The sequence below is a fragment of the Triticum urartu genome, chromosome 4 (assembly GCF_003073215.2).
Source record: "Triticum urartu cultivar G1812 chromosome 4, Tu2.1, whole genome shotgun sequence".
NCBI classification, from domain to species: domain Eukaryota; kingdom Viridiplantae; phylum Streptophyta; class Magnoliopsida; order Poales; family Poaceae; genus Triticum; species Triticum urartu.
Window position 1 is genome coordinate 159,344,499 of NC_053025.1, and position 11,470 is coordinate 159,355,968.

At 44.1% G+C, this 11,470-nt stretch overlaps 2 protein-coding genes across 4 annotated transcripts; one reads left to right on the top strand and one right to left on the bottom strand.

Annotated features, from left to right (window-relative positions):
- Positions 1 to 3,529: 3,529 nt before the first annotated feature.
- LOC125551202 (pentatricopeptide repeat-containing protein At5g18950-like) lies at positions 3,530 to 5,997 on the bottom strand. The gene has a single exon (XM_048714363.1). It carries the CDS (start codon positions 5,856 to 5,858, stop codon positions 4,209 to 4,211), a length of 1,650 nt encoding a protein of 549 aa, XP_048570320.1. The 5' UTR covers positions 5,859 to 5,997; the 3' UTR covers positions 3,530 to 4,208.
- A 56-nt stretch (positions 5,998 to 6,053) lies between these two features.
- Positions 6,054 to 11,119, top strand: LOC125551203 (serine/arginine-rich SC35-like splicing factor SCL28). 3 transcript variants are annotated; one of them, XR_007302251.1, is made up of 8 exons: positions 6,054 to 6,323; positions 7,856 to 7,933; positions 8,584 to 8,748; positions 8,845 to 8,915; positions 8,994 to 9,033; positions 10,091 to 10,382; positions 10,623 to 10,804; positions 10,892 to 11,119. XR_007302251.1 is itself a non-coding variant. In XM_048714364.1 (7 exons), exons 1-7 carry the CDS (start codon positions 6,133 to 6,135, stop codon positions 10,899 to 10,901), a joined length of 753 nt encoding a protein of 250 aa, XP_048570321.1. In that variant the 5' UTR covers positions 6,054 to 6,132; the 3' UTR covers positions 10,902 to 11,119. The 3 variants fall into 3 exon arrangements, 2 of the variants coding, with proteins under 2 accessions (XP_048570321.1, XP_048570322.1); XM_048714364.1 differs by lacking the exon at positions 10,091 to 10,382 and having other exon boundaries at positions 10,876 to 11,119; XM_048714365.1 differs by lacking the exon at positions 10,091 to 10,382 and having other exon boundaries at positions 6,055 to 6,323.
- The last annotated feature ends 351 nt before the right edge of the window (positions 11,120 to 11,470 follow it).

Below are 11,470 nucleotides of genomic sequence, written 5' to 3' on the forward strand. Positions count from 1 at the left end.
TCAACTCTAACAGCTTTGCAGGCAAGATGATCATACCCTCGAAATCACTACTATCTTTGCTATGCTAGTTTGCTCGCTCTTGCTATGCTAATGCTACGATGCCTACCTTTTGCTTGTCAGCCTCCCAATTTCCATGTTGAACCTCTAACCCACCATGTCCTAGCAAACCGTTGATTGGCTATGTTACCGCTTTGCTCAGCCCCTCTTATAGCGTTGCTAGTTGCAGGTGAAGATTGGAGCCGTTCCTTGTTGGAACATCTATTTACTTGTTGGGATATTATTATATTGCTATGTTATCTTAATGCATCTATATACTTGGTAAAGGGTGGAAGGCTCGGCCTCTCGCCTAGTGTTTTGTTCCACTCTTGCCGCCCTAGTTTCCGTCAAATCGGTGTTATGTTCCCGGATTTTGCGTTCCTTACGCGGTTGGGTTATAATGGGAACCCCCTGATAGTTTGCCTTGATTAAAGCTTTTCCAGCAATGCCCAACATTGATTTTACCATTTGCCACCTATCCTTTTTTTCCCTTGGGTTTCCGGAGCCCGAGGGTCATCTTTATTTTAGCCCCCCAAGGGCCAGTGCTCCTCTGAGTGTTGGTCCGAACTGAGCTGCCTGCGGGGCCACCTCGGGGAAACTTGAGGGTTGGTTTTACTCGTAGCTAGTCTCATCTGAGTGTGCCCTAAGAACGAGATATGTGCAGCTCCTATCGGGATTTGTCGGCACATTCGGGCGGTGTTGCTGGTCTTGTTTTAACCTGTCGAAGTGTCTTGAGTTACCGAGATACCGAGTCTGATCGGAACGTCTTGGGAGGAGGTCTATTCCTTCATTGACCGTGAGAGCTTGTCATGGGCTAAGTAGGGACTCCCCTGCAGGGATTGAACTTTCGAAAGCCATACCCGCGGTTATGGGCAGATGGGAATTTGTTAATGTCCGGTTGTAGATAACTTGAACCTTAATTAATTAAAACGAATCAACTGAGTGTGTTACCGTGATGGCCTCTTCTCGGCGGAGTCCGATAAGTGGACACGGTGTTGGAGTTATGCTTGCGCAGGTTGTTCCTCTAGATTCTCTCTCGCGCCTTGCCTTCTCTTCTCGCTCTCTTTTGCGTATAAGTTAGCCACCATATATGCTAGTCGCTTGCTGCAGCTCCACATATATTTGCCTATCCTTCCTATAATCTTAAATAGTCTTGATCGCGAGGGTGCGAGATTGCTGAGTCCCTATGGCTCACAGATACTGATAGAGGCTAAGGTGTCCCGATGTTTCGATGAGATGGTGGCTATCGTTTTCTGTGGGAGTAAACCTTGACGATCCGACTACGAACGTGCGAGACGTCGCGCCTTAGCAATCGCTAAACCAACTTCCGAGGGTTATTGACCACGCCGGAGCACGATTAACCTGACCACGAGGGTCTGTTTCCTGCGAGCAAACGAAGAACAAGCAAGAAACTGAGATTGCAATCGGGATATTGCGAATATAAGATGAAAGCTTTATTGATCAAGGTGGGGTTCTGTGACGTCTTGGTCTGGTCGTTGGACACAAACGAAGTACGCGAAGTTGCAGCTATGGCGAACTTTTAATCTAAACAAAACCCCCAAAGTCTAAACGACGCCCTAAGGGCTGTATATATGGAGGAAGAGGGGGGAATTTCGTGGCCCTTGAGGGTGGGGTCCGAAACCAACCCTAACTCTTGTTTCCCCACACATACGGACTCTAAAAATAGCCTATACTTAAGCTATGGACGAATATTATGAAGTGGCATCTTGTATGTTTCGTCCAAGGCTTCATGCACTCCTTATGGCAGCTTCAAAGTCCTGAAATCATCACTTGTAACTCCGTTCTTGATCCCCTTGCGCATGCCATCAACTCCATGCGTGTTCTTGCTCCAATGTTCATCCTTCTCCAAGCTAGGCCCTTCATTTGTAAGCAAAACAAATGTATCCAATTTAGGCAGCATCATAATCTCATGAACATTAGAATCATTACCAAGAAACGAAAGTACCTGGTAATTTAATTGGCGTGCGCGAGCTCTAGTAATTGGTCCAGTATATGTAGCAGTAGGGGCTGTGGGTGTAACAATGGTATTGATGTCCTCATCAGATACTATAACTCCAGATGCAGGTCCAGGTGTTTCCACTCCAGGTGACGAGTACGAGCTGAAGTGGGAGTTCGACGAGGACTCTCAGCGTTACTACGTGTCTTTTCCCGATGATCAGTAGTGGTGCCTAGTTGGGGTTCGATTCAGGGCCTTGTCGCATGTTGGGTTTTCTTCCATTTTGATGCTATAGTCGGGCCATGAGTGTTTGTATGATGGATGTTATTTATGTACTTTGATGTGACGTGGCGAGTGTAAGCCAACTATGTATCTCCCCCTTTTATTATATATTACATGGGATGTTATAATGATTGCCTGACTTGCGATATTGCTTTCAATGCGATTATGTCTCTAAGTCGTGTCTCGACACGTGAGAGCTATAGCCGCATCGAGGGCGTTACATTTGCGCTAGCCATCTCATGGCAACTTGTTTAACCATATGTCTGTACTCGGATATTTTTTGCTTCCGCCAACTCTTGTGTCTTCGAACATTTGTATTCGAGCCTTCAAGGCCTCTGGCTTGTAATATAAAGCTTGTATTATTTTATTTGTGTCTAGAGTTGTGTTGTGATATCTTCCTGTGAGTCCTTGATCTTGATCGTACACATTTGCGTGTATGATTTGTGTACGATTAAATCGAGGGCGTCACAAACCCTCTCTCCAGGTATCACCTTACAGTCTAGGCACGCACGCCTATCTTCTCTTCTCGAGAGGATGAAATCAATCTGACTGAGTATTGGCCACTACTAAAAGTCACCAGATGTGCTTCTCTCTTTCTAAAGAGAGTGTTAGCTACAATCATGTCGTAGGCTAGAGCAAAGCTTAAGACATCTTCTCCTTGATTCCTGATGCCATAGCCAAAGCCCCCATGTGCCCCTTCAAAACATGTGCTAGATGTACTCATGTGACCACCGAGGTCTCCTCCTATGAAGAGCTTCTCGCCAATCGGTACACTCCTAACCATGTCTTCCAGGCCTTCCTAGATTCCCAAGGATGTAACAAGCTGGATTTTTCATAAAGCAGCTATACTATGCTAACCCAAGCCGTGTTACCATTTGCGAAATCACACGTAGCAGTAGTTGACACAAAAAATTACTACAGCACAGCATGGATAAATCTCTCGTCATTCTGAGGTTAAACTGTGGTCAGCATATATATGCAAAACTAGTGCAAACAGAGGAACAAAATGCCAAAACTTCTCTGAATTTGCTATGCATGGAAGTACCTGGACTGGACCTATGGGTGAGTACACAGATACCATACCTTAAGTTCCCAGTTAGGTAGTTGATCCTTTAAATTAGGACGGTACACATTAGCTTGGGAATTAAGACAATTGGACACATATGATCTTCAATTCATTACTTAGTTTCAATTATCAGGCCTCTATATAAAGAATCAAAGAGGACCTTCTATGAGATATTAATCAAGTAGAAATAAACCAAAGAAGACATTAACAGTCATTCCTCTTCACATTCCTACATATGGACGTCGTAGTTCTCTTGACAACAGTTAAAATTATCTTGAATCCATTTGCTCAAACGAAATACAGGAAGGACGAGACATGGGTTGATTTAGTCTATTGTTAAGATGTGAATATTCAAAATAGACAGAAAATAGAAGGGGTTATTACAGGGCCAAAGCACAATGTACACCTGGGAATGGAGATGCAGAGAATGGTGATGTAAGGGCCACAAAGCTTGTGTTCAGAGAGCTCTATGGCCATCCTGAAGTGCCCATTGCAGTTCCTGAAGAAGGTACTACAGTGCTGTTCAATAGATCCCCACGATCACAGGCATTTGGATTATTACAGGGCCAAAGAAGAATGTTAGCCATCAACGCTGCTCACTGCTGTCACAACCTCTCAGAGCTGTTACTCACAGCCGTTGCCGTTGCACATTTCTGTCTCTCCAAGATTTACTGGAATGGTTGGAGGCCAAGTTATAATCTGAATATGAACCTCAAAAGTCAAGTTCTTGGTCATCAGGGTTCTGAATTTCTACATAAGTCATTTGTGTAGCCTTTTGAACAACACCAATAAAAACATTTCTCAAAGACATCAATCAAGGGAGAAACAAATGAACATTTGTACGATTTGCAGGGCATCCAAATGCCACTAGCTGCTCACCAAAATATCCTCCAACTTTTGAGGATAAGATACAATGCCTGTGCATAACTTATCAACAAGTATAGCAGAAGCCAAACTGCCTAATTCATATCCAGCTTTAAACATTGTATTCAGAATCAGCAGTGCGTCATCCATTCGCTCGGATTTGCTCAGAGACTCCAGCAAAGAATTGAACGTCTGTTCCCGAGGTTTCAGATTGTTCTTCAACATGCTAGCCAACCATGCCATACCATCATCAGCCCGCCTGACCTTACAGAACCCATTGATGACACTATCATTGCTACGTTCCAACGGTTCCAAGCCCTTAGCCTGCATCAAGGTAAGTAATTCAACAGCATGATCGACCTGCCCTTCCTTGCACAAGGTGTCAATGAGTGGTGTGAAGGTCTGCACACTTGGCTCCAAACCAGATGAGAGTAGCCGCTGATACATCCCTATCGCCTCAGCCAACCTACCAACCTTGCATAGGCCCTGAATCAACGTGTTATAAGTGATCACATCATGTTCAATCCCTTTTGTAACCATTCCCTCAAACACCCCAACTGCTTCGTCCACCCTCCTATGAACACAAAACCCTTTGGCGATAATGTTACAGCTAACTGTGCTCTCCTTGAATCCCTTGTCAAGCATTTCTTCATACACCTTGAGAGCCATCCCAAAATCACCAGCTTCACAGTAGTAATCGAGAAAAGAGCAATATGCATACTCACTGGGCTGTATACCTTTGTCCACCATCTCATCCCACATCTGCCGCGCATCGGCAATGTGGCCCATTTTACATAAACCAGTGAGTGCTGTGTTGTAAGTGACTACATCTATGGCATAACCACGCAGCTTGATCTCACTGAAGACACGAAGGGCCTCGCCACCCATCCCATGCGCAAAGAGCCCATGTATGACACGCTGGTAGACAAACGTAGCTGGAGGACATCCCGCAGAGATCATGAGGTGGAGCGTCTCAGACACCTTTGCGAAGTTGCCGATGGCCACAAAGGACGTGACAAGGTCGGCGGCAGCAGCAGATGAGGGAGGGGAGCCACGTCGTGCAGCATCTCGGAGGAGGCGGAGGCCGTCGAGCGGGCGGCAGTCGGCTGCACAGGCGCGCACGAGGCAGGCGACGGTGCCCGCGTTGCCTGGGAAGGCAGGGGAGGAGGAGAAGGTGGAAAAGAGGCGGAAGACGAGGTCGGGACGCGCGGCCCGGAGAGCGGCACGGGATGCCGCGTTGAGTGCGGGCAGGGAAGGGTGGAGGCCGAGGTGGGAGGCTAGCAGCGCGGCGGCATCGGCTGCGAGATGTGGCTGGAGGCTGAGGAGGAAGGCGTCGATCCCGGGGAGGTGAGGCGAAGGGGCAGGGGCGTCAGCGGGGGCGGGAAGGTGGGAGGCGAGGAAGAGGAGAAAACGGAGCGAGGGTTCAGGGGAGGGGAGGAGGCGGGAGAGGGTTTGGCGGACGCAGCTCGGCTCGAAGAGCAGTTGGCATGGGACGAGCGACAGGAGGCGGGGCTCGAAGCGCGGGGCGCGGAGCACGGCGGCTGCCGCGCGGGAGGCGGTGTCAGAGACGGCGGTCGGTACCGGGGCGAGCTCGGAGGCGGAGCTGGAGCAGATGTGTCTGACGGAGGCGAAGCGGCGCGGAAGCGGGGACATGGTGGTGATCCGTGGCGAGCGGCGGCGGCGGCGGCGGCGTCGACGGGAGGAGAATGTGATGCTGTCGTGAGCCGCACGGGGGCCGGGGGTGGTCAGATTTGGTGGCGATGCGGCTCGCGAGGTTTTGACTTGGATTTGCCCTACGGCCCATGGGCCATGAGGCCCGCGTGTGCTTTAAGTTAAAAGCCATGATCTTCTCTCTCTCTCTATCGCTTTTCGTAAAGTTATTATCCAAACCTCACAGAAACCCTAACTAAACGAGGGCGACGCGTCGATGGCCGGGTACCGCAGCCGAAGCCGCAGCTACAGCCCACGCAGGCGGTACAGCCGCAGTCCTCCCCGCTACAGGCACTACGACGACCCGCGTGACCGTTACCGCGGCGGCGGCGGCGGGCCCCGCCGCGGGTACGACCGACCGTCGGCGCCCACCGGCCTCCTGGTCCGCAACATTTCACTCACCGCCAGGTGCCTTCCCCTCCCCCCTCCCAGCCGTAACTCTGGGGAGAAGAAGCATGTCTTTGAATCTGTATATCATTACATAGTTACTGCATGCAATTACTCCCTCGGTTTTAAAATAAGTGTCTCAAGTTTGTACTAACTCTAGTATAAAATTGTACTAAGGTTGAGACACTTATTTTGGGACAGAGGGAGTACATCATATCGATGATTGGGTTTGGTTGTTGATTCTATTCAGTCTTATGTATTACTCTCTCCGTCCCAAAATAAGTGTTTTGACTTTGTACTAACTCTAGTACGAAGTTGTACTAAGGTTGAGACACTTATTTTGGGACGGAGGGAGTACTTGATTAATTCTATGCATGCTTGTTTTCAAAGCGTAATTGTGGTACATATGGAATGATGTGTTGCTTGGTTTATATAGTACATGTCCTTGATGAGGGTAATGTACATCATATCAAGAAGTCATCAATGTCGCCATCACTTGTTCGAACACTTGACACAACATTATAGTACATGTCCTTGATGACGGTAATCTACTTTGCTGGGACTTTGTGTTTCTCCAAGGCCCACCACATGACATTCCGTGGTATCTTTTCATAGGCCTTCCCCAAGTCAATGAACACTATATGCAGGTCCTTTGTTTGCTCCCTGTATCTCTCCATAAGTTGTCGTACCAAGAAAATGGCTTCCATGGTCGACCTCACAGGCATGAAACCAAACTGATTTTTGGTTATGCTTGTCATTCTTCTTAAGTGGTGCTCAATGACTCTCTCCCATAGCTTCATTGTATGGCCCATCAGCTTAATTCCACGGTAATTAGTACAACTGAACATCCCCCTTGTTCTTGAAGATTGGTTCGATGGTACAAGAGGGATGTTTAGAGTTGTACTAATTACCATGGAATTAAGTTGATGGGTCATACAATGAAGCTATGGGAGAGAGTCATTGAGCACCGCTTAAGAAGAATGACAAGTGTGACCAAAACATTGATTCCACGGTAAAAAATCCAGAATCCTGGGGCTTTTGATCAGACGGTGGGGAATTTAGATGAGACGTCATTAATTCTCATCTAGATGAGAATTAGCAAATCCATATTCTAATATCATAATTACTGATTTATGAACTGTACAGGTGATCCTATTGTTGCTTATGTGTCCGAGATCAATTAGATTTGAACTTTGGATATTTTCATGTGGATGTGACCTTTCACAGTTGAGATCTTATGGCTTGACGAGCCAAGATCATTTTTTTCATTATAACTGCCCCCATTTGCATAAATAGCCAAATGTATTAAAAACAGGAATAGACACAATACTAAATTATTAATTTTGTGTGTGTTTTGGGATGGCCATCATATCTTGTTTTCACATTTTGCTACTGCCCCAGTCAAAGCTTATCAGTAGTCTCTGTAATTGTCATTTGTATATACAATGCACTACAGATGTATGGTGTTTTCTGTCTTTTTCTGTGTGTGGATGAATTGCACCTTAGCTAACCGATTATGTTCCGCCGCCTTTGTTTTTTTTCATCTTTTGCAGGCTAGAAGACATCCGTGGTCCATTCGAGCAATTTGGCCCTATAAAGGATGTGTACCTTCCGAGAAATTTCCACACAAAGTAATTTTTATGCTTATATTACATTTGAAGATCAGTTCATGTCATACACATAGTCATGATTGATTATTGAACATTATGAAAGAAGTATATGAATTAAGTGAGATGCTGAATAATTTGTGTAATGCAACTGATATGTTATGCAGCTTGATTGATAATCTGTGAACAGCAATCCTAGATTTCGTACTGCTGTTATTCATGTGAATACAAGGGATGTTGCAATCTCAATGGACTTGAGTTTTCAAAAGAAATAATATTTTTAGCAAGCCCTTTGTGATGTCATGGCATAGCATATTGTGATTAACCCTCTAATTACATTCATTTGCATAAGCTGCCAGTTAATTTGCTGAATTTAACCAAATTAGGATTATTTAACAATTCTTCTCAACAGCAGTGTTGGTGAGCACTTGTTGCATATTCTCTTTCACTGGCAAATAATGTCTTCTGTATTTAGTCTTAACGAATTGCGCATTTGTCAATGTTGTTGGAATGAGAACAAACTGTTGCCGTAAAATTTATTTTAACTGTTGATTTTTTGTTGTTGAATATTGATCATTCGTAATATTGGTATATATTTTCCAGGAAGTGTTTTTTGTTGTTGTTGAATAACAAGTAGTTTCTTGATCATTGGTCAAATTGATATATATTTCCAGGGAATTACGTGGTTTTGGGTTTGTGAAATTCCGCCACCCTGAGGACGCTGCATATGCCAAGCAAGAAATGAATCATCAAGTTATTTGCGGTCGAGAGATTACAATAGTTTTTGCCGAGGAGAATAGAAAAACCCCACAAGAAATGCGCTTCAGAACAAGATCAAGGTAGATATGTACTGTTTTTTACTTAGGCATTAGGTAGGGTAGTAAATATCAAATCTGAAATAACCAAAGGATATATTTTTGCCTCTGCTGATATAGTGGTAGGCATATGGATGGAAACTACAGAAGAAGGCAGTCGCTGTCAAGATCCCCAAGGTCTCGTTACCCCTGTAAGTATAAAGCAGTTCATTGAATTCATATCTTATAGGCTTTCATCTGATTTTTAAATATTATCTCTTTACTCACAGCTTATTCACCCGAACCTTCTCCAGTTAGACGGCACTCCAGGTTTGATCTGGATGCTCTTCGAAATATAGATATGATTAACATGTTAACTTTCTTCAGTTTGATTTATACTGCACTGGCTACAGTATTCCAGAACTCTAATATTTGCGTAGAGCTAGCTTTGTTTATTATAAAGAATATGTTCACCATCAGCCCTGCCCTGCTGAGACAAGATGGAAGGGAAGTATATATGAAACCAATACAATCTACTTCACCTTGTCTTGAATTTTGTTGGTTGAACGTTGTTAAACCTTTCATTGGTATTGTGATTAGTATAGCCTCTTTAACTTAAGATTAAGGCTGCGTTTGGCAATTTGCATTGAGGTGGAATATGATAATCCATCTTTTCAACCAGCTTTTGTCTGTTTTTCCGTTTGGCTACCCGACTTGCTCCTGCTTTTGTGCCTATTTTTCACAGCAGATCATAAATTAAGTTCAGCGCTTAGCTTAACTATAATAGCTTATAGAGTCATTATAATCTCCTAAACATACCTATTGCATCCCCCCTGCCCACCCTGTCAATGATCTAGAAATGCAATCAGGTAAAATGGATAATGGTCCATTCTTTTTAACTTTCTTTGGTTCATTAACCAACAAGTTGTTATTTCATCATTGAAACGTAAATCAGCTTCCAAAATTCTTGTTTAAAGTGTTCTATCCTCGAAATTTTCATCTTGAATTGATTGCTAAATATCCTAGCTTATATGGTTGGTTATTTTCATTTCCGTTTTCCTTAGTTCGTTAGTCAGGCTAGGAAGAAAGTAACTTCCAAGAAGTTTACTATTAATGATTGTGCATCTTATGTGGATTTTTCTGAATCCATTTTTAGCTTGTAAATCATAGTAAAGATAACAAGAAAATGAGCAAAGGAGCTTTCCTGATCATTTGTATGCTCATGCCAAGCCCTGACGTCCTTGATTAATCTCTAACATTAGCAACATGGTTTTTGTCGACTATTTGGTGATTGTTGATTAATTTGTATTATCTATTTTCTGTTCTTGAAGTAAGGCTATTAAGTTGTGCTCTGAAACATGTTGCCTTGGTTTTGTATATTATCCAGTCATCAAAGAATGTAGAGTCTAAAAGCCCAAAAGATAATCATGATGTTTGGCGAATAAAGACCAAAGTGACAGTATTATGACCTCCAGAGTTGGAGCATGTGAAAGCTATACAGTTAAAGATAAAGTGGTACTAGCACTCAAGAGTGTAGAGATAATCTTGGCTAAGAAACCTGAGGGAAACAGTTATTTGTCAAGTGAACTGATGCTGTTGAGCTAGCAGTCGCAACACCTTAGTGCATTGCACGTTATATTTGGGGATCAAAGTGGGTAACCAATTTTGTGATGGAGCAGGTAACATTGATATCTCACTTTTCAATTCACTTGGCTTGGCAATAGGCATGACCAGCCAGTTGTGATGTTGCCATGCCGCATTAGCTGCTGTAGATAAGTTTGCAGTTCTCTAATTTAGTTTGCTCATGATGATACTTTCTTGTTCTTGTACTTGTCAGTTACCATATGTTTTTTGGTGTGTTGCTCCTTACATACTGTCAATTTGTTTGGTGCTAAGGTCAAATCTTTGATTGTTTGCAGGGACAGAGATAATTATTCCCCTAGGGATTCATACTCTCCACATACTCGGGACAAGAGGCAGCACATATCAGATGGTCGATCGCCTAGCCTAGATGGACATGAGCGTAGGATATCACCATCCAATAACGGACATGGTCCACCAGTTGACAGGAGGAGCCCAACCTTATCTCTCTCGCCTAAAGGTTCATTCTGTCAATGTTCCTCTTATTAATTCTCTTCTACTGTAATTAACTAATTATATGTTGATGTGTAGTTTCCTTAATATGCAGGCTGAGATGAATTTCAGTTCTACAATCCGTGACTGGGTGGTGAGAGCAGAGAACAATGCCTTCTTTCCTATTATGTTTTCTAGAATAGGTCGGTAGTTTTTGTAGTGAACAGACTTGTGTTCAAAAGCCAGTTGTTGAGTGTTGACACGTTTTATCAGTACTGTTTGTGATATATTGTGGGATCCGTTGAAGTCTATGATCAACTGGTACTTTGTGTGTTTTACGCTATATTTTGGTTCTGCTTGTGCTTGCAAGAGCATCATATTCTCTAGGACGGAGTTAACCACATTTGTTTATTTCAAGTCTAAGGGCCTTTTTTATTGAAAGGATTTCCGTTGAATTTTGGAGAATTGAAATCCTTGGGAAAATTTCCTATGCCGGTCTGTTTGATTTGTAGGATTAGATTTCTTTACACGCCGGCTACCTCCTGAGTCACTTCGTTGTTGTTGACGTACTCGAACATTGGTGCTTGACACGCTGGATCTGACGGTCGATGTAGCGTTGACAGAACCTCAACTCCATTGACTCCGACTCGAGTACTTGGTTAAGACGCCCGCGGATGACTTCGATCCCGTCGTG

What these genes read in the sequence shown, in the direction of transcription:
- LOC125551202 (XM_048714363.1), bottom strand. Translation starts at nt 5,858, where the DNA reads ATGTCCCCGCTTCCGCGCCGCTTCGCCTCCGTCAGACACATCTGCTCC.
- LOC125551203 (XM_048714364.1), top strand. Translation starts at nt 6,133, where the DNA reads ATGGCCGGGTACCGCAGCCGAAGCCGCAGCTACAGCCCACGCAGGCGG. An exon ending in CCAGTTAGACGGCACTCCAG is followed by an intron (nt 9,034 to 10,622) that starts GTTTGATCTGGA and finishes GATTGTTTGCAG; the next exon opens with GGACAGAGATAATTATTCCC. An exon ending in CTTATCTCTCTCGCCTAAAG is followed by an intron (nt 10,805 to 10,875) that starts GTTCATTCTGTC and finishes GTTGATGTGTAG; the next exon opens with TTTCCTTAATATGCAGGCTG.